Source organism: Mixophyes fleayi, chromosome 4 (genome assembly GCF_038048845.1).
Source record: "Mixophyes fleayi isolate aMixFle1 chromosome 4, aMixFle1.hap1, whole genome shotgun sequence".
In the NCBI taxonomy this organism is placed as follows: domain Eukaryota; kingdom Metazoa; phylum Chordata; class Amphibia; order Anura; family Limnodynastidae; genus Mixophyes; species Mixophyes fleayi.
Genome location: NC_134405.1, coordinates 295,189,490 through 295,216,094, shown reverse-complemented (window position 1 = coordinate 295,216,094; position 26,605 = coordinate 295,189,490). Strand labels below are relative to the sequence as shown.

The window sequence follows — 26,605 nt, the reverse complement described above, 5'->3', positions numbered from 1 at the left end:
AGCCGGGTTTTTGCCGGGGCTCGGAGCGTCCCAGCTCAGAAACACCATTTATACTGCACCTCGGACCCGGGAATTTCCCGGGTTGACCCCATTCATACTGCACAAGTCTGTGCCCTGGCAATTTGTGGGAGTCATCACCAGAGCAGTTTTCATTGGCTGAAAACTTGACCTCACTTGTTTGAATGTACCACACAAATGTAAAAGTAAAAAAAAAATGTTTATTTCACATATTGTATTTTGTTTTGTACATATTTCCTTATATGTCTCTTCACAAAAATATAAAATGACACAATACAAAAGTGCTTACTTGCATGTAGAAAAAAATATATATATATACACAAGTAGTTAACAGAAGATACAAATGTGCCCAAACAGTAAGTGCAAATTTGCTTTTCACGTAATATGTGAAGCTAACGGCGTGTTTCCAGATCACACGTAACATACATGATAACAATTAACTGTTAAACATTTGTCCATAAAAGATGATTATTGCAATTGCCGATATTGTGGCATTTCTGGTTGTGGAGTGGTTTGGTTACCATGTGGGTATTCTATGTTGGGGTTACCCATAGATTGAGCATGTTGTGTATTCTGTACCCGGTTTGGAGGGTTATTGTTGCTTAACATAGGTTGCCCCCGCTGGTACATAGGATAATGTTTGTCATAATAGTAAGGACTTTGAGGAGGTGCCTGCACCCGTGAGAGGAGTCTGTCTATGAATCCCATCATACAGTCACGATTTTCACGTAACACGCGTTCCTGCATGTTCATGATTTGCATGAGGAAAGAGTCCTGGAGATCCCACTCATTGTCCATGAAACGCTGCAGTTGTGTATTCTCGTGTTCCCTCATGTTGCTCTCCATCTCCTGCAGTTGATCCATCATGACAGTTGTCATTGTTTTAGTTGCTTGCTCCATTTTGTTGGGCCTTTTGCGTTTTTTAGGAACGTTGTAAACTGTACGTAGAAAAAACCCACAGTAAAACATACATTAGAATATATAATGTGGCAGAACAAAAAAACAGTGTTGTAAGCTGATATGTGCTTGAGGCCTCCTCCCTCTTGCTCAGTAGTTTTTGCACTGCAACATATGCGTGTTAATGTTTTAATACTTTGGAGTGTATTATATTTGTCTTTTGGGCTTTTTGTTGATATAGTTCTCTTTTTTAAGTTATGTAGATATATTGGTATTTGGCTTGCATTTCTGTTGATATAGTTCTCTGTTTTTGGCAGTTATGTTTATACAGTTTTTTTTTTCCCCCCCAATTATGTAGATATATTGATATGTATATATAGTTGGTTATTATGTGAGATTATTAAAGATACTTACTGTTGGAGCGTAAACTGGGACCTGGTGTAGACTCTGACACCGGCACTGGTTCTGGCTGCGTTTCTTGCGAAGTATCTGTAATGACTTGTGCAGCAGAGAATGGCTGTGAATGGTTCAGTTCGTCACAAGAAATGTTGGTGTCATCTGTTGTTGCAGAGCACTCCAGTTCTGAGGTGTCTTCTATAGAATCTTCTATTATTACCGTTGCGGCCTCGCTTGTCTGTGTGCTCTTTGGTGGTGTTGGTATAGCTGCATCCACATTGCTAGAAGATGACAGTGCTATTGGATTTGTCAGAGGATAATGTCCAAAGACCATATTGCACTGGTCATAAAAGGGCCAGTCCATTCTTGCAGCGCCACTTTTGCGCCTGTTGTGGTCATGGACTTTAGTGTACTGCTTCCTCGGGGACTTCAATTTGTTCAGGACTTGTTGCTGTGTCCTCTTTATGCCACGTTGAGTGAGTATTTTGGCGATGTTGTAGTACACTGTGGCATCCTTCACAGTCCCAGTCACTTGCCTTCGAATTTCTTCCTCCCCTCTGACATTCAGCAGCTCACGCACCTCTTCCTCCATCCAGTGTGTCATAATTGCTGTTAATACACACTTTTTCAGTGAAATAAAAGCAATTTTCTCCAACAAACTCCGATTCTGCTTCAGCTTGATCTGCACTCCACCATCCACGGGCTCCCACCGATGACATCATCCTCCTGAGACAGGCAGACAGCCAATCAGCTTGTTTTCTGTGCAACCTGGGTTGAAAAACCCGAGTTGCACCATTCATAGTGCAGGCAACCCGGGTCCAACTTGGGAATTACCCCTCGATAAATCCCGAGTTGAAGACCCGGGATTTTTGATTTGTACCATTCATACTGCACCAAGACCCGGGTCGTTTGAGCTCGCCCCGGCAAAAACCCGGGATTTTGGTGCAGTATGAATGGGGTATTAATTACCTCAAGATTTCAAGGCTGAGTGGTATAAAGCAAAACTAGTTGCTGAACAATATTTACAAAAATTTAGTGTAGATTGTGCTGAAATCCCCAGGAACAAAATAATGCATGTAGGATTTCATTAGCATAATACTTTGTAGGTAGCTGGACTGTGGACCCCACAGGGTGCCTCAACTGGGCAGAAGTCACCTTCGACAGGAATGGGTTCTCGGGAACAGTACTCTGTCTTCTCAGGCACTGTGGTCTGGAAGCAGCCCTCTCAGACACTACTGGTTCATCAGCACAGGAAGATACTCCTAGACCCTTGATTGGCCATTTCCTTGGGGTAGTATAGGTGTCTGGCTTGAGACAGCAGTCAAATCAGGAATGATTGTTGTAGTAGGTGAACAGTGCTTTAGCAATTCAGGCATGAATGTTAGGAGCTGTCACCTGAGCACAAAGCCATATTATATCTATCTGCACGGTCTGTAATAATTTTGTGTCAGACCTTAACAGAGCAGGCATGGGTCCAATGGAGTTCAAACTTGGTTTAATTGTTCTGCCATGAAGGTGCGGTGTAGATGCAGAAGGTCCTAACTCTGTTAGGCTGGTCATGGTGTGTTTAACTGAACAACTGGAAGAGGAGTCAAAAATAGATGAGATAATGATGATTTATTATGCTCAACACATGTGAAAGCAATTTAGCGGAACCCTTAAAGGATGGAGAGTAACGCACAGCAAACAATAGTGCACAGCAAACAGTTCAGGATATGGAACAAAATTATAGCAGAGCCACAATATCACAGGTTCCAAAGTCACTGTGCAGGTAAACTGTAAACGTGAAGCAAGAATATGAAATACACTGGCTTACAAAATAACTTGACAGACTTGCATGTAGATGAAGCAGTCTCTGAGAATCAAACTTACATACTGGTACTTTAATACAACTGGTACTGTAAGGGTAACGGCATAGATGGAAAACTGGAAGTTGCTATAGACACCGAATAAGCCAAAGTCCTACAAGAAGCAGACAGGATCAGGAACATGGAGTGACTATCTGATAGGATACTGGAACAAAGGCTTGTAAGGCTAGAGATTAGAGCAGTAACAATCAATAACCAGCAGTGAGCAGTTCAAGTAGCAGAATTATAAAGCTTGGGATGCAGGTAAAGCACACAAAGTTCCAAACAGCAGCTCCTCTAGTGGAAAAAAGGAACTGCATGTCACAAGATGTTGAGATGCACTCTGAATCTTATGAAAAAAATAATACTGCTGAACAGGGGTTGGTTAAAGCAAACATATTGTTTCAGAGCACCTAACATGTTATATATAACTGATTGTTGCAGGGCTCAACAATCCCCATGCATTGGGTCCTCATGGAGTCTAAAAATTGGGGCATACAATACTAAAATAGAAAATAAGATTGCTCGCTCGCTCTCTCTCAACAATATTATCAATATAGAAACAATTTATTCAGAAAAAATACATTTGAAAGGTAAATGTATTTCTTAACAGAAACAATCTAAAAGCATATGAGTAACCTATGTAAAAGTTATAGGTGAAAAACAGTCACTTGTTGGTCAGAATTCCATACTGTTCAATCCGCTAATGGAGAAAGAATCTGTTATAAGTAGAGTTAATTTCAGGTGCAAGTCAATGTTCCATATAGAGGCAACAGACCCCACATACTAATTACCCACTTGATAGGATTCTCTCTGCTAAGTCCCACAATAATAGTGATGTAAAGACTGTGGAGCAAATAAAGGAGTAAGAATCTCATGTTGTTGGTAATTAATATGTGGGATTTGTTTCCTTGATGTGAGATTTTGTTCTGTAACGGAAGCATTTACCTGTCTAATGTGTTTTTGTTTGAATAAATTGTTTTAATATTTATACTATCATTTGCAGCTCTATCTTTTCTGTCATTTGTGTGTGATTTTTTTTTTTTTTTTTTTTAATTGAGCGTTGTTAATCCTGTCTCTCATTAGGTTTTTAAAAAAAATTGGGCTATGACACATATATCTTGGGGAACAGTGCCCTTTGTCCTTCTCTGAGTGCTGCTGGGTCACTCTATGCTCATAATTGAAGCCATTTGCATGCCCCGGCATTCTGGTAAGCCAAATTTAAACATGCTCAGCGTGTGTGTCTGATCACAGGTTAGTTCCTCTCTGACCAATCTGGTAACAGTCTATTCTAATATAAATTTTCTTTGTTCCCAATTTGTATAGGTTAACTCTTATAAGAGCATGTAACTATTGCATCATTCTGCTCAATAGTACAATGTTTCCTTTTTTATTTTCTCCAGTTGAAGAACTCAAAATTCAACGAATTGATAAACCAGAGTCTTTACTTTTGCCATCTTTGTCTAAGAGAGGAACTGTTCTCGCCGGAGAGACTAGCCCATCAAATGATCACCCTTGTGGCAGTGCAGATGGCATGGAGACATACACTGGAGAAAGAACAGATTCCAGCAATAGTGGTGATATCAGGCAAGACAGCAATGGACTTCGAAACAGAACAGATGTGATTTCAGAGCCTACACCACAAGGCCTGAACCAATACTTAACCAAATTTGATGAAGCCATGAAACTTCGGAACCAGCTCAACGGTGAGAAGCCAGCCCCTGACAATGGCAATGGTGTTGATGAGTTGGACTCTTTCCGTATTTTCAGGCTTGTGGGAAGTGCAATTCTAGCTGTGGCAGTCAGAATATTTGTGTGCAAAACCCTGGTAAGAGTATTCCTATATTAAAGAATTTGATATTCATTATTGATCATTGCATATTTCTGCTGTAGTTGTATGTGCAAGCGTATTTAGGAACTTTGTCTCGCATTAATATGGTGGTGCCAACTTTGCCATCTTGACTAGTACAGGATCAGTGTCCATGACATAAAATATGTTGCTGTCCTTTAATATACTTGTTTGCACACTGAGGGGTATATTTACTAAACTGTGGATTTGAAAAAGCGAAGATGTTGTCTATAGCAACCAATTCTAGTTATTCTTTATATATTACATTCTACAAAATGGCAGCTAGAATGTGATTGTTTGCTGTAGGCAGCAACTCTATTTCAAACCCACAGTTTAGTAAATATACCCCTGGGTGTTTGTACAAGTCCCGCTTGTCCTATAATTAAGGAGTTACATGATAACACATTAATTATTACCCACAGTGATCTTTAGGTATTCTGCAACATCACCAGGGCAGAGCGAGCACACATCGGACCTGATTTAAATCGGAACACAAACTGTCATTATTCTTAATGTTTTAAATGCGCATCCAACTGTTGCGTAGTTCCGCTCCTATTCAAATTCAAATGTGTTTCTTAAGATATGGTATGATGTGAATACAGTAGTAATTAATGTCCTTTACATATGTCCGCTGTAAGCGTAAATACGCATATACGTGTGTGTGGTTTGTTTTTTTTTGCTGCAATTGCACTAGTTGTACTATATGCGTTTGTACAATGAATTCTCATCAGAACGCACGTATGTGTATTTCCTTAATACCACTTACTTGATCAGGCCCATTATAATGTAATAAAAAAATTAGATAGGGGGCGCTAATGGTCACGTTTAACAGTAAATTTATTAAAATACATAAAATATGTCACATAAAAAATTCAATATTGTTATAAACATCTATACCACGGAGGATATACAACGGGAGACCAGATGTAACTATATAGACTATATTCCTGTCGTACAGATTGCTCTTGAAAGATCAAAATATAGTATTGTTCACTTTTTCTCACACTAAGCAAAAGCTAGTGTCCAGACATGCAGATCCAAATACAAGGCATATGGTGAACTAGCGAGTCATACAAACAGTAAAATTTGTATATATATTCCTCAGCTAAATACAGGTTAAAACGTAGATTACAACTGTTCGTGCATATGTGTCCAACCTGTAAATTAGCGACGGCTGAGTGGAAAATATTTCTTCAGCAGACTCTATTCAGATGTCATAGTAATCATGCCAATTTAACAGTGTTTATATAGGCTCACTATAATGCCTATTGCCAGCAACACAGTCCCGCTTGTAGCTGAGTAATATTTAGGTCCAATGGAATGAACCGTAATATGTATCTGTGCCCAGCGTGCTGCATATAATGACAGAAATTTCCTCTTAATAACCACAGCCTGTGTGGGGCTCACCAAACCAATATAGGAAAGATCGTCTGTTCTTGCTTGCAGCTCAAACGAGACTTCTTGCAAAGACTTTCGTAACGCAGTCTGTAGAAAAAACTTTGTGTGCACTATTCAACAAACCCCGGGGTTATCTCTCCAATGGTAGAAAATATAATCAGAATGAATTATCTTGACGCGTTTCTCGGCTAGCGCCGTTTCATCAGAAGCTGAATAGATCTGAAGTGGTGTCCACGACATTTAAATTGACCCCCGGATCTCCAATTGGTAGCTTAATTATGCTCAGTCTTGAGTAATCAGCCTTGTTAAGCTCAGCTACTTCTTGACTCCGGAGCTGACACACCTCTCAGAACCTCACTAAATTTAAACAGAATCTTATAACAAGGTCTCTGTCTATAGATTATCTTCCAAAGAATCACTCTTGGCATCTTAAACTTATACTGCACATAAAAATACTAATAAAAGTTTGCATATTAAAGCAACAAGTTGGCATTAACATTTCATAGATATATAACACTTCAGATTCAAATACATGCCGACCCATGTTCCTCATATAGATAGAACTTCAACAACCAAGTAAAAAGCACAAACACTAAAAAAAACTAATTATTCAGAATATTAATCGCCAAACGAAAAAACATTTGAGCATTAATCACCTAATTTCCCGTGCTGATATCCCGGGAGGTCCCCCATCCAGATGCTGGCCTCATTCATCCTTGCTTAGCTTCTGGAGTGTATGAACCCTCTGTCCCAGTGCCACAGAGCGCTGCAACGATCAGGCAATGTTTAACAAAATTATGTCTATAGGATGGTACAAAAGTAAACCCGCATCGACAAATTATAAATTATTTAACTCCTATACAGTCATTGAGGCCATTTGGAGACAAGGTTTTTAGTTTAAAAATACAAAAGGTCTCACGTCTACACAGTAAGTTGAACCTATAACCCCCCATATTAGTTACATTAATTTGTTCTATGGCTTTTACTAATATACCTGACAGCTTGGTACCATGACACATATCAATGTGAGCTAATAGGGAGTGTGATCTTATATTCCTCAAAATATTGCGGTAGTGCTCTAGGAAGCATACCCCCCAAAGTTCTAATAGTGCGGCCAATGTATTGTTTCCCGCACTTGCAGCTAATCACATGAATTACATAAGTGGATTGACAGTCAAGGATTTTTTCAATATTAAATTTTTCCCCTGTTATAAAGGAGGTAAAATCCGAGGCTTTATAATCTGCATATACGCATGATATGCATTTTGATTTTCCACATTTGAAAAAACCTTTTTCTCTGCTGAGCCATCTCTCAGCATGTGCAATTTTAACCAGAGCAGAGCTCTTATTTTCCCCTTTATAGAAACTTGGGGCCAGTTTCTCCTTTAAATTCCTTGATTTTCTAAAGACCACCATATTTTTTCCTTTAATCATATGCCCAATATAGTCATCAAGTTCCAAAAGTGACACATTTTTATCAATAATTTGCTTAATTTGTTTGGTGTAACAATTATATTGGGTGACAAAGGCCAAAGACCTGTACCCTGGAACTCGTTTGCTTGAGTTTTCCAAAAGGCTGCGTCTATGTAGATTTTTGGCTTCATCAAATGCCTTATGCAAAATGTAACTAGGAAAACCAACTTCCGCAAATGACTTATAGTATTCAAACCTAAAGTATGCGTAATGTTTGAATATAAAGACACTACATCACATGTGAGGAAGTAATAAGTTGGCTTCCAAACTATACCATACCATGGATCATTCTCAAAAAACTCGTAGTGTCTTTAATATGGGACTTTAGAGTTAGGACAATCGGCTGAAGGTAATGGTCTACAAAGGAGGAGAGATTGCTTGTTAAAGACCCGATGCCCGAGATTATGGGTCTCCTGGGCGGGTCAATCGGGGTCTTGTGAATCTTTGGCAAATGGTAGTAAGTGGGGACTACCGGATACAGATTATAAATATAGCCCATAGTATCTTTCAAAATTGTACCATCCTCAAGGGCATCTTCTAGTAGATGTTTTAAGGCTAGTTGATATACTACAGTAGGGTCACTTTTAAGCTTTGTGTAAAAATTAGGATCTTCTAATTGTCTTAAAGCTTCTCTGCGGTAATCTGCTCTATCTTGTATGACTAGCCCCCCCCCCCTTCCTTATCAGCTGGTTTTATAATGATCCCCTGATCTGCAATTAAATCCTTGAGAGCTTTTTTATCTAAGGAAGACAAGTTAACTTTGTTACGTTCTTTAGTCGATTTTTCACAAAGAATTCTAAAGTCTTCCATGGTTTTCTTATAGAAGCTATCTATTAGAGGTCCTTTAAACTGAAGGGGGTAAAAGTTTGATTGTCTCTTAAATTTCTCCACCCTAGATGAAGTATTAATATCAAATATATTTACTGGTGACATATGTTCAGTCTTACCACTCTCTTCTTCCAGAGACTCTAAAAAGGAAAGGGCTAAGTCATCTTCCTTATCTAATATTATAGGAAGAGCCTCATTGGGCATTCTTTTAATTGCCTTACTTGCAAAATAACGTTTCCTACTCAAGGACCGTACAAATCTATTGAGGTCAACAAAGAGATTAAATAAGTTTGGTTTACTCGTCGGTGCGAACTTCAGACCTTTTTGAAGTAATTTCAATTCCGATTGGGTTAAAACTTTAGATGAAAGATTAAAGATTCCTTTACCAGTTAGTTTATTCTTATGTTTTTGGCCTGATTTGAGGGTCCCTCCCCTGGATCCTCTAGTTCGCTTCCTCTTAATCTTTTGGATAGATTTTGTCCTTGACTTCCTTGATGGTAATGATTTGGGGAGGGGCCTCTTCCTGAAAAAGAGGCAGTAAGTGTCCTGGAGGAAGGTGTTCTATTATACGGTCGTGTCTCTAATTCCTCATACGAGTCTAAAATCCTATATCTGGATCCTCTAGATTGGTATTCTTTTTCCTCAAACTCAACTTGTGGGCGGTCCTTAGTTCTGTCATCTTTATTCAAATGAGAGCGGTTAGGGTATCTAGGGCTAGCCCTACCTCTACTCGAATTTTCATAGCTGAACCCCTTCTTTGATAATTGAACTGGAGAGATTTCCGATCTATATGTTTGCTTTCTGAATCTATCTCCCTGAGGTTGTTCTCTACTGGTCGCTGAGGATAGTCTCCTCCTTCTAGGGGACGAAGATCTATCTCGGAACTTTAGAGGACCACTTTTTCCCACTTTCTAAATCTTTTCTTCTCCCAATGAAAGGGTTCCTCGACTTTTTATTATAGGTCCTCACTCTATCTTTATCATAATCTTCCTTATCTCTTTTTAATTTCATGTCTTTTCGTGTTATTAGGGAATTCTCAAAGTCAATAATTCTCTTGTTAATTTTATTATCTTGTTTTTGATAGCCTTCACAGGACTCGAACATTTGAAGAGCTTCTTGTATTTTTTTCTATCTCTAATTGAGTAGACTCAACCTTAGTGTTCCTATGTTTAACCAACAGCCTCATAAGGCTGAAAGAGCAATTATCAAGGACACTATTCCATTCCCCAATAAAACTGCCATCATCTTGAAAAGAACACGATTTAAACACTCGTAGTCCTCTTGGTATAATACCAGTGTCTATATATTTTTGCAGGGTAACAGAGTCCCACCAATGTCTAGTTTCGGAAAAACAGAGTGATTCCAATTTAGAGAATAAATAATTCATCTCTATAACTGTCTGATATTGTTTCTTTTGGTTTCAAATCTGTTTGGGAGAAGAGTATACATCTCCTTGTTAGTCTATCTGTTAAGCACTTAAGCACATTATAATGTGAACCTGCTGCCCTAGGCCTCGAACGGTAATCATTTCTTATCAGCAGGCAATAACAGAAAATAAAGATAGAAGGGTTTGGGGTAGCTTAGAGATTACCACCACAGAGCTCTGAAATTAATTAGGTGACACAATCTTTTTATTACTTTTTTTTGCTTTTAGCGCTAGAGCAAAAAGCCCACTTCCCCACCTTGCTTAAGAGATAAGAGGGACACTCTTGTTTGAAAGACGGGTGTTTCCTTTTACACAGTCGACGCCCTTTTTTATTTGTGATCACCAGACGAAGGAACACATTTCTGAAAATGAAATCATTGGGTTCATGTTTGTATTTCTGGCACCCCTTTATGCTAAGCCAGATGCTGCAAATGGGGAAGAATCTCGTTGGCAGATCAGTACCTATTCAACGAGGTTTGACAATCACTCTTAAAACTTTTTTCCAACATTATTTTAGTAAATGGATAAAACCAAATGGGAAAAGATGAAATATTGCAAAATTTCATGGAAACTATTGTACATTCCAAGATTGGGTTTGAAAGGTAATTGATCCCCTCATTTGATTTGCTGGATTGTATTGTTGCCTAAATGATATAACTTTTTTTGTTTTTGTGCTTCTCTAACAACATACTCCTGTCATATTAGAAGGGGTCAAAAATAATGAAGAAAATAGAAGTAGGCGGTTACAGGAGCTCAAATATGTAAATACAAAGAGAGAGATCCGCAGCTTTTCAGAAGGGTATGGCAATCCCCTCTTTTTCGTTTGCCCATCTATTTTTTTTTTTTAGTAAGAAATAATTAAAGATTGCGTTATTAATAATATAAAGAAACCAGTCAGTTCTTCTGAAAAAGCAAATAATAAAGTGCCTACAGTGTTCCACTATCAACTGCAGCCCAAATAAATCCTAAATAAAGCATACACCAGTTTAACACACAGAACACTATATTAAATAAAGAAAAATTTTAAGCACTGGATATATCTTATTGGATCCATATAACACATTAAAATATAAATATCTTAAATTTATTCAATTTTGTTGACGATCTTTTATTTCTCCAATCAGAATCGCAAATGTGATATACAAGAAAAGAAAAGAAACCGTAACAGTGCAACACTGTTTATACAAATGATGTTTAAAATCCTTTAAAAAGAACAGAAAAAGTCACACTATTTAGTTTAAAGGTGCTCGGTGAAAACCAACTTTGCAAACATGGTAATCCCCCTAGTCTTGGAAAACTTACTATAAGTTTTCTTTAACTTTTGCATTTGAGAGAAGTCTTATTATACCTATTTCACATTGCTTTCAGCTGTAGTACTTTGAGCGTCACGGCAGCTTGATGACAATGCGATGGGATTTGACAGGGCAGAGTTGCTGAACACTAAGTTACGTTGATCATAAAATTGCTATTCCATGAAGCCAGCACCACTCTTTCTCCAGTTGTGGTCATGCACTTTTGAGTATTTTTTGCGAAGGGACTTCAATTTATTTACCACCTGTTGCTGGCTGTGCTTTATCCCATGCTGTGTTAGTATTATTGATATATTATAGTACACTGTTGCATCCTTATCCGTGCCTGTGATCTGTTTTCTGATCTCCTCCTCTCTAACGGCCAACAGCTCTTGCACCTCGTCATCTAGCCAGTGTGTCATGTTTGCTCCTTTCACACTTCTCTGCAGCATTGAAATGACGTCGTCCTCCAGCGTCCCTAATCCACCAATCGGCTTCTTTATATTCGACCTGGGTTGAAAAACCCGGGTCGCACTGTTCATACTGCATTTGACCCGGACTGACATGGGAATAACCCTCAAAGTCCCGGGTCTAATTGATTTTGCACAGACCCCCTTTCACACTGTGACCTGTAGATGGAAATCTTTTTTTAAACTTTGTAATTTAGCCTAAAATACACCAGTCATTCCCTACTCATGTCACTATAAAGCTAAAATAAAATGAAGGCACTACTGTCATTACAGAATAAACAAAATGGAATAATGAACTCATTATCTTTCATTTTTTTTTTTTTTGTTCTTGTCTCCAAACCAGGGAAGCATTTGATTTGTCTTGTATCATAAATTAGATCTAGTGCATCCATCTTCCAGACCAGCAATCTGCCTATTCACTGCTGGACTCCATAACAATGGAGTAATGCAATTGCAAAAAAATATAATCTTGCTACATCTATTACTACCCTCAGTTATTATCTATCCTTGCCAAACACAGTAAAACAATATGCAGAGTAAAATTGTTATGCATTCATAAATAACAAAAATCAGGTTAAGCTGACATTGCAAAAATCCCACCCTACATGCTGTAGGAAAGTATAATATGGCAAGAAACTCATATGTGCTAAAACTAAGCTGTGTCCATCTGACCGGACTACCAGAAGCAACCAAATAAGAGGACTACAATACCAGACAATATTTTTTTTACTCTACCATTCTAAATTCAGGATACTTTGTCTGGAACATGCAAGACTTTTCTTGCTAATGTAGTGCCAATTGGTGAGACTTTTATTTAAAAAAAATAAACTTTGGTAGAAAATATACTTCTGATCTCTAACCTATACATCTTGATCATTCTTTGAGTTCATTCAAACTGGTAAACAAAGTGTTTTTTTGTCTCCTTGATGGATTCCATGACAGCTCTAATGAATGGGTTAACTCCGTAGTCGGATGAGCAGAGACAGGAGAAGGAAACACCTCTGAGGGCATATATAGTGTTACTCCTCCTCCCTCTAGGTGTCTTTGAGTAACTTCCTAAGCTGCTTTTGATGCATATAATAGTCCACAAGGGTTGGAATATTGGGGTTGCATTGAGTACTTTGAGGAGACAAACATATTATGTTTATCTGATAATTTTATTTCCTCTTCTGACTCCCTGGCAATAAATGGTATGTACCAAAGCCATAACAACATAGGGTGATCTCAAGAAATAAGTGACACCAAAATTGAAGCGGTCATTTTATTGATCTATAGTTTGAAGGATTTAACTTCCAAACTGAGCATCCTTAGCCAATGTGACATCCAACAGGTATTGTTTTGTAAAGGTGTGAAATGTTGACCACCATGCTGCTTTGGAGATTTCACTCATTGAGCCTGAGCCCTGTGTGCCCAAGAGGTTGAAATCGCTCTAGTTTAATCCTAGGCACTTCAAGACCATTCTTCTTATAGACCTGTGCAATGACTTCACTGATCCATCTTGTGAGAATATCTTTGGATGGAGCATGCCCTGTCGTTTTCTTGCAGGCAGGACAAAAGCCTCATCAGTCTTTATAAATATGTTTGCTCTCTCTAGATTTAGAGATTGCAGCATTCAGCGTTTGTAAAAGTTTTTCTTCTTTGTTCCTTGGCCTTGAACATAATGATAGTAGTATAATCTGATTTTATATTAAAGGTAGACACTACTTTAGGTAAGAGAGCCAGATTTGTCATCAGGACTAACTTATCTGTAAAAATGTTCATCAATGGTTCTTTGCACCATAAAGCATGTAGTTCTCCTACTCTTCTGGCAGATGTAATTGCCACCAGAGATAATACTTTTTGTGAGCCATTTAAAAGGTATAGCTTGTGAAAGACCACTGGAACTTGGCTCTAATGAGTCACACTATATATCCTCTGAGGCGTTTCCTTTTCCATCCTCTGCTCAGCTGACTATATAGTTAATGCAATTATTAGAGCTGCCAGGGCGTCCGAAGAAGAAATTTGCTTGGGAACTGCACACCACAGAGAATGACAGCTATGCATGGGGTCCACTCCAGAGCTGCTTCATCTAGCTAAGTGCACAATGATTAAAAGGCCCAGTGCTATTAATTCAACCAATCAAGCTGGCAGTTACAACTCTCATACCATAAACAGGTAAGGGGTTGCTTTGACAGAAACACTTTGCCTTTTAAGTACAATGGTATAAAAAATAGTAAGGTTAAGATTACTTTTAACTTTTTAAGTGTGATTATCTAAAGATAAGTTTGTTTGTTTTTTTAATTTTTCATGTAAATTGTTTATTTTTATTTACAGTCAATATTTGCTCCATTCCTCACGTTGCAACTTGTATTTATGGGATTGTCCAAGTATTTTCCAAAGGTAAAAACTTTTTTTTCTCTAAAAATTTGTTGTGTTGTACATATATACTGTACTTACATGGATTGAAGTTGTCTTTTGAAACCCTTCAGTTGTACAACTAACTGTAATGTTACCCTGTGCCGCATTTGCAAGTAGTTAATACAATTTAATACAATATCTTAAATTGTTTCTCCCTTTTAAAAAGGAATATTCTTCTTACCACACAAGTCAATATTATTATATAAATAACTGGACCTCCATTTTATCTACCTTATTTAGCACAGGATGTGATGTGAAGACAGGACATCTGGCTCAACTGTCTAAAAGCCATTTGTTGGGGATACACTCCCAGCTGTCCCTGCTCAATATTATGTGCAATATGTGATTGCACATTGTGCTATATTTTTCAAATTGAACTTTAAAGACAATTGGAGCTATTAAATTTTAGGTTTATTGTAAATTTCCCTTTAAAATTGTAGTCAAGAAATCGTGGGAGATCGAACTACCAATACTTAGGCTACTGACTTATTATAATGGACAGATCCTGGGTGCATTCATTTTTTTAGTCCTTCATGGGTGGAATACATCACAGTATATACTCCGGTATGGTTCTCCTAGTGCACTGCTGTTCATCATTCTGAGATTCTTTAACACTGTGTCCACCAGCAGGTCAGCAAAACACATGGCAATGTACCACAACTTGCCTGTGAGTAGCTACCCTTAGGGATCTTTTTGCTCCAGATTATGGGTTTTTTATCTCCTCCTCCTCCTCCATGCCAAAATGATAATAAAGTATGATGGAACACTTAATTGGCTTAACTTGGCAAGTACTTAGAGGCAGTATATAAATGTGTAATACTGCCACACAAGTGCACTCTGCGTGATTATATACAACTAATATACTACAAACAAACACGTTTAAGCTTAGTTTAAAATAAGGCATTAAGACAAAACTGCTTCATTTGTTTGTTAAAGCACTGTTTATTTCTTACATCACTTTGGTCAACTTTTGGAAAATGTATAGTTGCCTATTTTTCCCTGAACTTTTTCTCTGCAAGCTGCTAAATATCATGCGACAACCCTGGTAACAATAATTACATGACATGATTAGTGAGCAGAGAGGCTTTGGAATGCCCCACCTGTCAGTGTGCATGCGTTCACAGCACAATTTCCATGCTCAACTCATTTCTCTGCCATCATGTACTTGGAGAGAGTGGTCTGATTCAGATCATGTGACCCCCCCCCCCCCCTCTTCCTGGAAATGAACTTGAGTGCTTAAATGCAAAGTTCAGCCACATAACTTTTCCATACATATTTTGCAAATGAAGACCAAAGTTATAGGAGGGTCTCCTATAAAATGACTACCTGATTCATATTTACCAGGTTTTCTTTAAACATCATGTTTGATTACAGCTTTAAAAGCAGGTGTCCACCTAAACTTTTTTTTTTGACTGGTATATTTGAAATAAAATCTGAATTTACCTGTTTTTCCTCTTCAATCTCATATGGTAGCCATTACAATGAGCTAGTCCAGTGGTTCTCAGACGTCTGCAGTTTGCGGCACCCTTAGAGTCTCCATAATTTTTTCAAGGCACCCCTCTAAAATAATTACTGAGCAGTCCTGTTTTATAACTAGTTGGGTCAAAAAACGTAATAAGTATTTAGGTCAGGACAGAAATACTTATTTAGTTGTATGCAAAGATACACATAAATCCAAGGTAAAATGATATTTTTATATATTGTTTTCAAATATATTTCTGTCAAAGAATAATTTAAAGCTAACTCACTCTGTGCCCCTGCATCATCATTCACACTCTCTGTGCCCCCTCTGCATCATCATTCACACTCTCTGTGCCCCCTCTGCATCATCATTCACACTCTCTGTGCCCCCTCTGCATCATCATTCACACTCTCTGTGCCCCCTCTGCATCATCATTCACACTCTCTGTGCCCCCTCTGCATCATCATTCACACTCTCTGCCCCCTCTGCATCATCATTCACACTCTCTGTGCCCCCTCTGCATCATCATTCACACTCTCTGTTCCCCCTCTGCATCATCATTCACACTCTCTGTGCCCCCTCTGCATCCTCACCCAGCCCCCTCCTTCATTCTTTTGCTCCTCCATTGCTATTTCCTATCACTATTCCCCTCCGTTTCTTTACTTATCATACTTGACCTTCTTTCCTCTGTCTTTTCTTCTTAATTTGGCAATGCCTGGGACCCAGCATCCTCTCTTCTGCCGCTTGGCACTGAATGTCGTGTGGGAGGATGCTGTGTCCCGGGCGCCGTCGGATTGGTAATTTATTTTTTATTTTTTTTTTATTTTTTGTCCCCTGGCCACGCCACCCCTGTGACAGTGCCACGGCGTACACTTTGGGAACCTAGGGGCTAGTCACTTCCAGACTCAAGTAGAGCTAAGAAAATAAAAACACTCCCAGGTCTTCCCATGTTTTTTTTTTTGTCTCTAGCTGAGGATAAAATGAACAGGTAGCAGTATTTTGTTTTCTGTATTTGTAAGGGCTTCCTGAGTATTGCTGCTCTTGCCGGGTTGGGGTTGAGCGCAGTTCCTTATTTCCATTTCTAATTTGTAAGGGCTTACCTGCTTCAGGATCCCAGCAAAGCTCTGATGGTGCAAACTGAGGATCAGGGCTGGCATCTCGGGGACCAGTAGTATCCGTCAGTAGCATATGTGGGGACGCTTGAAGCTTTGAATTTTATTTGAAACTGGTGTCCTTTTAAAGGATGGTCTATGCTCTTGTGAGCGCACTGTGGGCATTGAATGACACCTCAATGAAGGAACAGACAGAGGAGGTCCTCCAATCTGTTAGTTGGTAACTTAACCTAGACACCGTGATTCAGAATCTCCTGCCACATGATCGCAGGGTTGAGTTTTTCCCTTCCTCCTCATCTTGCAAACTCTTGAAAGATGTAAATTATAAGTCTGGGAGACAGTACACTAGACAAAGTGGTATCGGGTCAAAAGACCTTGCACTGGTTCAGTGCCCACTAACGTCTGTGGGCAGCAGAACCACAGAATATAAAGAAAGCTGGACAAATTCTATTCAACATCAATGGGTTCTGGACATTATCAGAAAAGGATATAATATAGAATTGCATCATGTTCCCAGGGTAAGTTTCTTTGTCTGATCCAGAATCCCTTCTGCTCCAGCTGAGTTTGAAGCTTTACACCTAACTCTATAAACATTGCAGGAATCTTGAATGATGTCTCGAGCTCCTCCAGCCCAGACTTTTATTCTAGATTTTTCTGGTCATAAAATCTTCAGGGGCTTTCATGCTGGTCTGAATTTAAGTAGACTTAATCGCTTTGTCCATGCAAGACATTTCCATATGGAGTCTATAAATTCATTTCTTACTGCTGTAAGCAAAGGGGGTTTTCTAGTATCCATATAATGCTTGCTTTCATATAGTCATTGCAGTTTATCACTTTCACCTGAAATTCATCAGGTTCTGTGTCCTGGGACAGCACTTCTAGTTCATCTGTGTTTCCTTTGTCCGGCAAAATACTGAAGGGCCTTCGCTGTATTAATTATGATGGTGACAGAATTATGGAAATGGGTTCACAATTTGGATTTGTCTGGATGACCTCCTACTGTTTGGAACTTGGAACACATGATTCAGTTCAGGATAACTTTTATAAAGGAACATGGCTGGAAAGCAAACATCCATCTTTTGCCAACACAGCAAATAAAATTTTGGTGCGTCCAAATAGACTCTGTACAAAACAAAGTATCTCTACCAAAAGAGTAGCCACTCTCTGTGCCCCCTCATGCATCAAGATCCAGCCCTTGGCTTGGCAACTGCAATACGAAGTGGCATTTGCATTCTTGAAGTGCTTTCCTCCACCAATGGAAGTTTCCCCTGGCACATGCAAATCCTCCAGTTATGGGTAGCAAACAAATGTTTCTAGATTACCCCATCTGATTAACAATATTCACAAAGGAGTCTCAACTGGTGGTCGAAAAAAAACCTCCGAGAACTAGTAGTGTCTCTTTCAGAACCAGATTGGATAATACTCACAACAGACTTCAGTACTACAGGCTGTGGGGCTCATATCCTATCTAAAATAGCACAGGGTGCATGGTCACAGAATGAAAGCAAATTATACACAAATGTTCTGGAAATGTGGGTAATTTGGAATGAAATGATGTGCTTTCATACTCTTACAGGGAAAGTGTGTCAGGATATGTTCGAACAACAGGACTGTAGTCGCCTTCATAAATCACCAAGGAAATACCAGGAGCAGGACCATGGTGGCAGATGTAGCAAAAGTCGAGTCATGGACAGAGAAACCTGTCACTCTCAGCAGTTCATGTGGCAGGCAACCAGACTGTTATAGCTGATTGTCTTGGCCAAAAATAAGTTCATCAAGGAAAGTGAACCCTGCATAAAGAATTATGCCATTTGTTTACAAGAAAGTCCGGCCTCCCTCAAGTTGACATTATGGCGACAAAACGGAACACCGAAGTGCCTAGATTATCTTTCCACAAAGTTCCAGGAATAGAGGGGATAGATGCTCTGGCAATCCTGTAGACCTTTTAACTAGGGTATGTATTTCCTTTATTTCCTCACATTGCTTGCACCCTGAAAAGATCAAAAAGCAAAAATCAGAAGTCATAGAAAGCCTTCCATTCTGGTCACAACATTCATAGTTTGCAGTAGCTTGGGAGCTGTTTCTGTAACAATCGTGGCCTCTAACTCTTTGTCCAGAACTCCTACACCAAGGCCCAATTCTTAATCCAAATCTTGATGGGCTATCTTTGATGGCATGGAGATAGGGCAGTCATTGCTCCCAAATAATAAAGGCTTTTCAGAGAAAGTGATTGACACACTTCTACAGGCAAAAAAAAGAACTGTAGGGGGTCTATTTTAACATTTGGAAGAGGTTTATCATGTCTATACTGCTTCATCTGCTATTATACATATTATAGCATCTTCAGGATGGGCCTTGGCATACATCTCACCCTCTCAACTCTAAAGGTACAGGTATCTATACCCAGTGGTGTGTGTATGTGTGTTTTAAAAAATAAATATATTAGATATTAGATATTAGACATACTGCACATCACCTCCAAAAACTTAATAGTGGGTGCCAGGTTCAATAAATTGCACATAAATTCCTGTCCAGACAGGACTGTAAACTGCCACTCAGTATAAAAATAAACTTTATTATTTCCTTTCAAAGTCCAAAAACGAACCTGTTCCATTATATTATATATAGCAGCAAGTCAAAAAAGATAGTTAAGAAACATAATTATTTCAAAATATACTCATCTCTTGCTGGTACTGATGGAACAAAGCTCATGATAGTGTATGTCATAAAATACTCAACAGCTGTTTTGGTTCTCTTGTGACACCTTATCAAGGGCTGCTATATACATAATGAAAACAAGCCAGTATTTAAGGACCCACTAATGATCAATTATTTAGAAATACACCCCCTTTAAATACACCTATGAGTAAAGCATACATTTTGGCTCACACATGCAAACTAATTGCCAAATAATAAAAATGAATAAACAGAAGCATGTAACCATATATACACACAATATGCACACTGACTAATTGTACATACTCCTGTATATACTAAAATGGTATAGCACAATCATATATAGTAAATACCATTATGCTGACTAACTTTGTCTAATAGTCTATAGTGCAGGTCATATAACAGAAAATATAGAAAGCCTCTCAAACCTGAAAAGCCTGAAAAAGTGTGGTTCTCCTATCAGAGTTCAGCCAGCCATGAAAGTTTACAAACATCTCCCATAAATATCAGATCAGTAGCTAATCATATGTGATCGCACTACAGCAGGTGCATGATCGGACTGTGCTGAGCTAGCCAAATACCGCCCTTAAGAATGTCACACAACCTCCTACTTTTCTATTAGCAGAAATTCACCAAGGTGAAACTAATCCCATCCCCGCTTATCACCCTCTACCTCTATCCCGAACAATTGCAAAAACACAATAGATATGTGTTCGGCCATATTATTTTCCTCTTCCTCCTCCATGGCAGCATACACTATGGGGTTAATTTGCACAAGAGTCAGGACAGGAAAGAAGACACACCCGGAGAGTATATAGGGCTACGCCTCCCTCCTTCCTGTGTCTTCTCTCCTCTCCTTTTAGAAGAGTCAGGCAGTTCAGGTTTATTGTTTTTCTCCCTTACCTACTTTCATGGCCAGAAGGAGCAGGAGGATAGGAGTTTGCTCCTCCTAAAAGTCTGGTGGTTGCACTTGAGTTTAACAGTGCATAGGTGGCGGGACTGGCCTACTCAAGGAGTGACGCCCTCCATGGGAGCTTGCATCTTCCAGCAGCTAGTATAGCTGCATAACATAGGGCATCTTCTCTACCCTGGTGATACTTTTGCCATTGGTGCCTCCTCCTACAGCAATGGTGGCTGCTTTCTTATCTCTGTGTCTAAAGGAAAACTTTCTGGGAATTGACATTGTGACATCCCACACATGTGGTGAATGCTGAATATCTGAATATATTGCAAAAAACAGGAGTGGGGCATTGTATATAACTGGAGATCCACAGGTTGTGTACCAAACAACCATAATAGGCAAATATGGAGGATAAACAGTCCCAAGGATGCAGTCAGGGTAAGCACCTTTATTATACAGCGGATGAAATAAGTATTGAACACCAACATTTTTCTCAGTAAATATATATTTAATATGGCTCCTATAATGAAATTTACACCAAATGTCAGGAACAACCCTTGCAATCCATACATGCAAATAAATCAAACCATAGATGTCCAGAAGTTTTGTGTAATGATGTGAAATGACACAGGGAAAAAGTATTTTACACATGAAGAAAGGCATGGTAAGCCAAGACACCAGCTGAAATCTATCAGTAATTAGAAAGCAATCCTGCCAGCTGGTTCAGCCACAACCGATGGCCTATAAAAAGGTGTCTCATTACGAAGGTGTCGCACAAGAAACCTATCATGATGGGTAAAAATCAAAGAGGTCTCAAGACCTTCACTATCTTATTGTTGCAAAACATACTGATGGCATTGGTTACAGAAGGATCTCTAATCTGCTGAATGTTCCAGTGATCACTATTGGGACTATAATCTGGAAGTGGAAAGATGATAATTTTACCATAAACAGGCCACGACCAGCTGCACCTTGCAAGATTTCTGACAGAGAAGTGAAAAAAATTATCAGAAGAGTTGTTCAAGGACCACTTGTGGAGAGCTTCAGAAAGACCTGGAATAAGCTGGTACAATTGTTTCAAAGAAAACAATAAGTAATGCACTCAACCGCCATGGCCTGTATGCACGCTCACCACGCAAGACTCCTTTGCTGAAGAAAAACCATTTTGAAGCTTGTTTAAGGTTTGCTTCACAACATTTGGACAAGCCTGTGAAATATTGGGAGAATATAGTGTGGTCAGATGAGAGCAAAATTAAGCTCTTTGGATGCCATAAAACACAACATGTTTAGAGGAGAAATGGCACTGCACATCACCCCAAAAACTCAATACCAACAGTGAAGTTGGTAAGGAGGTTGGAACATCATGGTGTGGGGCTGTTTTTCTGCACATGGTACTGGCATGCTGCATATAGTTGAAGGAAGGATGAATGGAAAACTGTACAGAGACATTCTTGATAAAAATCTGCTGCCACCTACCAGGATGCTGAACATGAAACGAGGGTGGACATTTCAGCAAGACAATGATCCCAAATACACAGCCAAGGACACTCTCAATTGGTTTCAGAGAAAGAAAATAAAGCTGCTAGAATGGGCCAGCCAATCACCTGACTTGAATCCAATGGAAAATCTATGGAAAGAACTAAAGATTAGAGTTCATAGAAGAAGCCCACAAAACATTCAAGATTTGAAGACGTTGAAGAATAGGGCAAAATCACACCTGAGCAATGCATGCGACTAGTTTCTCCATACAGGAGGCGTCCTTACCAACAAATTATTTTCTATAAAGTAATTAATAAATTTCAGGAAGCTTGTTCAATATTTTTTCCCTGTGTCATTTCACATTATTACATACAATTTAATTTATGGACATCTATGGTTTGATTTCTTTGCATGTCTAGATTGCAAGGGTTCTTGCTGACATTTGGTGTAAATTTCATTACAACAGCCATATAATATATAAAAGCCTAGCGGCGTGTGTTAGTGTGTGTGTGTGTGTGTGTGTGTGTGGAAAAAACTATTTTCTCAGAAAGAGCTCATCCAATTGACCTGAAATTTGGTATACTGACATTTTTTGACAAAAAAATTATAATAATGAAGTCAGTTAACTTCCATCACCCCCCCCCCCCCCCTTCCCCCCGTGGGAGGGGTAGTAAAGGCTAAATTTACCAGTTGAGGGCTCAAACTCTTTTTCTTGAGGTAATTTTACCTCATGAACACACATAGTGTGTGTGTGTGTGTGTGGAAAAAACTACCGGGTGACAGAGTGCTCAAGCTGTAGCGCCACCTGCTGGGCGGAGTTATATACTACACTGACCTACTAAATTCTTAGCATTATCTAATATATAAAAGCCTAGCGGCGTGTGTGTGTGTGGCGATGAAGATGACAAGAACGTTTTTAACACCTTAAGTAGCTTGAATTGACTAGAATGCATGGGTTAACTTGTATTAAATATGTATTTACTGAGAAAAATGTTGATGTGTTCAATACTTATTTCACCCGCTGAATTATAGTGTCTTATGTTTTTAGCTAGTTTGTGTGCAGGCTGATTCATGATACAATATTGTCTCCAGGTTAGAAAAGCAGGCAGGAAGTGAAAAGCTTGTGGAGAAAGCTGCAAAAATATAAAAAAAAACACAAAAAAAACCCCAGAATCTTTGTTGTGGAACTTGTGACAAAAAAAATTGCCAGAAGGTGTTTTCTAGAAGGATGTGTACTGAATGTAATTTTAGTGAACAGTAATAGTAAATTTTAAAAGTGGATGAAGGTTGCAATAGCTGATCCTTTCATTGTGAAGGATGATTTACAGCAGCTGAGGTCTAAAGAGCCAAGCTCGGCAATTAGTGTTGCCCCGATTTATGAAAGTGGAATCAGGTATGTCTTTAAGAGCTATTCACAAGGTGATGGAAATTGAGAATGTTTCAGAAGTACTGTACAGCCTTTGCAGAGGCATTGTTTCAGGAGCCTAAAAAGAAGGGTCACCTTGTTCCATTAAATACAGTTAGCAGTATTATGTCAGAAATTCTTAGATGTTTTAACATGAACACATTTCTTTGGAATGTACCCTTTTTCTTCTGAGGAGACTATGGTTTGAGATACACCCTCAATGGTGGACACAGCAGTAGTCCAAAAGACTGACCAAAAGAATTACAATTCCACTTGAGGATGTTAACTCCTTCAGGGATGTTAAGTGCATAAAAAAAAATAAAAAAAAGTTTTTATACTTGTTTTATGGGGCAGTTGTAGCTACAGCTGTGATAGCCAGAGAATTACGTATCTGGGGAACTATTTGCAAAATTAATTTAGAGTGGGATAATAGGGAGTGAACTCCTAAAGAGTATCTAAAAAAAAATTATATATATATATATATATATATATATGACACATATGTAGTTGGTACTGAAATATGTGTGAAACATTTCTGGATGCAATAAAACAAGCTTCTAGACCATGGCTCACTCAGGTGTTCTAGAGCATTATGGTTACACTCATGATTTGGTTATACTCTAAAAATAAACTGATAGTTCATTCCCTCTAGGGGATTATCGGTGTAGCCAAACATCAGATGACATTATTTCAGATGGTCTGATGGAAGGTTAGGCTGTCTTCCCCAGAGGAACAATTTGCATTTCTCTATAGAAGTTTGATTTCTCGGATGCATATTGCCTCAATAAATACAATTTTCATGAATCGCTCAAGAATGAATTTTTACCAGCAGCCTTAAACGATATAGGAGAAAGCATTTTACAAAGGAGTTATAACGCAGGAGAGCTTAATGAGGTGATACTTCAATGCTTACAACTTGATTGAGACAAACTATTGGAGACTAAGGACACTGATATCAACAAGGTTGACCGTTTAATTGTTCTTAACACTTTTTCTATTGGCTCTAAAAAGACACGTTAAATCTTTTACAGACACTGGCACATATTAAAATCGGTGCTTGGATCCGATTTGGCTTTGCCACCCACGATTTGTTACAAACGGAGCCGCAACCTTAAGGACATTCTAGTTCACGATAATGTAGTGGAAAAGGTTGCACAAAATAAAGCCACACGACTTGCACCAAAGATGGCAAGATGGCTTGCACTGCAGAGGGATTTTGTTTTCTCTACTTCCTGTAGTTTGGCTGTATCTGTGTTTTTTGTCTGCCTCTGTTTAATCATGTCTCACACACACTGAATCGTTATCCTGCTGCTCTGTGCAAATGTAAACAAACCTTGCTTGGCCATGTGACATTCTTAAGGGCGGTATTATTTGTCTAGCTCAGCACTGTCCGATCATGTGATTTGTTGTAGTGCAATCACATAAGATTAGCTACTGATCTGATATTTATGGGAGATGTCTGTAAACTTTCATGGCTGGCTGAACTCTGATAGGAGAACCACACTGTCTTTCAGGCTTTTCAGGTTTGAGAGGCTTTCTATATTTTCTGATTTATGATCTGCTATAGACTATTAGACAAAGTTAGTCAGCATAATGATATTTACTATATATGATTGTGCTATACCTTTCTGGTATATAAAGGAGCATGTGCAATTAGTCAGTGTGAATATATACAATACTGTGCAAAAGTTTTAGGCAACTGTGGAAAAAATGTTGCAAAGTAAGAATGTTTTAAAAAAATAGAAGTGTTAAGAGTTTATTTTTTATCAATTAACAAAATGCAAAGTGAATGAACAGAAGTAAAATCTAAATCAAATTAATATTTGGTGTGACCACCCTTTGCCTTCAAAACAGTATAAATTCTTCTGGGTACACTTGCACACAGTTGTTTGTTTTTTTTTTTTTTTTTAAGGAACTAGACAGAGGTTGTTCCATATATCGGTGGATGTAGGCCTGCTCAATTCCTTCTGTCTCCATGTAATCCCAGATGCCCTCTGATGTTGAGATCAGGGCTCTGTGGGGGTCATATCATCACTTCCTGGACTCCTTGTTCTTTACAATGAAGATAGTTCTTAATGACATTGGCTGTATGTTTGGGGTCGTTGTGTTGCTGCAGAATAAATTTGGAGTCAATAGGACGCCTCCCTACATGATGGATAAGTACCTGCCTATATGTCCCAGCATTGAGGACACCATTAATCCTAACCAAATCCCCAATTCCATTTGCTGAAATGCAGCCCAAACTTGCGAGGAACCTGCACCATACATCACTGTGGCCTGCAGTATTGTACCGCTCTCCAGCCCTTCAGCAAACAAACTTCCTTCTGTTACAGCCAAATATTTAAAATTGACTCATCAGTCCAGAGCACCTGCTGTCATTTTTTTTGCACCCCAGTTCCTATGTTTTCGTGCATAGTTGAGTTGCTTAGCATTGTTTCCACGTTGAAAGTTGGCTTTTTGGCTCCAATTTTTCCATGTAAACCACCTCTGGCCAGATTTCTCTGAACAGTAGATGGGTGTATCTGACACTTTTTTTTTTTTTCTTTTTGCAGTCCTGAGCTGAAGCTGGAGAGCGGTACAATGAGATAAATAAAGAGGTTTCCCTGAAGTGGGTTATATTGAAGGTGGTAGTCCCAAGTGGCAATTACTTCTGCTAATAGAATTAGATAACTACAGGTGATGCAAAGAACCCTTTCTGAATGTCTACACAGATAAGGACTAATACAACTTTCCTACCTAAACAAAGTCCTGCTTTCTAAATAATCAATAAATCCCATTTCCATCCTTTTGTTCACAACCAACTGATAAGCGAAAAATCTACATACATTTAGTAAGAGCCATCGATGTGTACTTATCCAAAAGAGAGCAATTTAGGAACACCGTATAACTCTTTGTGATCCTGACAGGAGCCTGGAAAGGGTATACTCAATCAAAACTGACCATTTTTAAATGGATCAGAGAAGTCATTACAAAGGCATATAAAAGAAATGGGCTTAAGATGAGAGAAATCATAAAATCTCACTCCACAAGATCAGTGGCAACTTTGGCATGTAGGATCCAGGCTTAAATTGTGAATCTGTGCAAAGCAGCTGGGTGGTCATTTATTCATACCTTTAACACACATTATTACTGTCATTTAATGTCATCTACTGACACACAGTTTGGGTAACATGTTCTCCATACAGCTATTTAAAAAAAAATGTTTTTGACTATGCAGCATACATGACTGATCTGGTGTTCGTTGCCCTTCCCTTGGGTACATCCCACTGTAACAGCTGCCAT

At 38.8% G+C, this 26,605-nt stretch overlaps 1 protein-coding gene across 1 annotated transcript in view; it reads left to right on the top strand.

The window, feature by feature from the left end:
* The window catches only part of CAMLG (calcium modulating ligand), a 32,509-nt gene that overhangs the window by 3,592 nt on the left and 2,312 nt on the right, over positions 1-26,605 (top strand). Inside the window, exons 2-3 of the mRNA XM_075209849.1 lie at positions 4,562-4,986; positions 14,205-14,270. Coding sequence (XP_075065950.1) covers positions 4,562-4,986; positions 14,205-14,270 — 491 coding nt within the window. The remainder of the gene's footprint in view (positions 1-4,561; positions 4,987-14,204; positions 14,271-26,605) is intronic.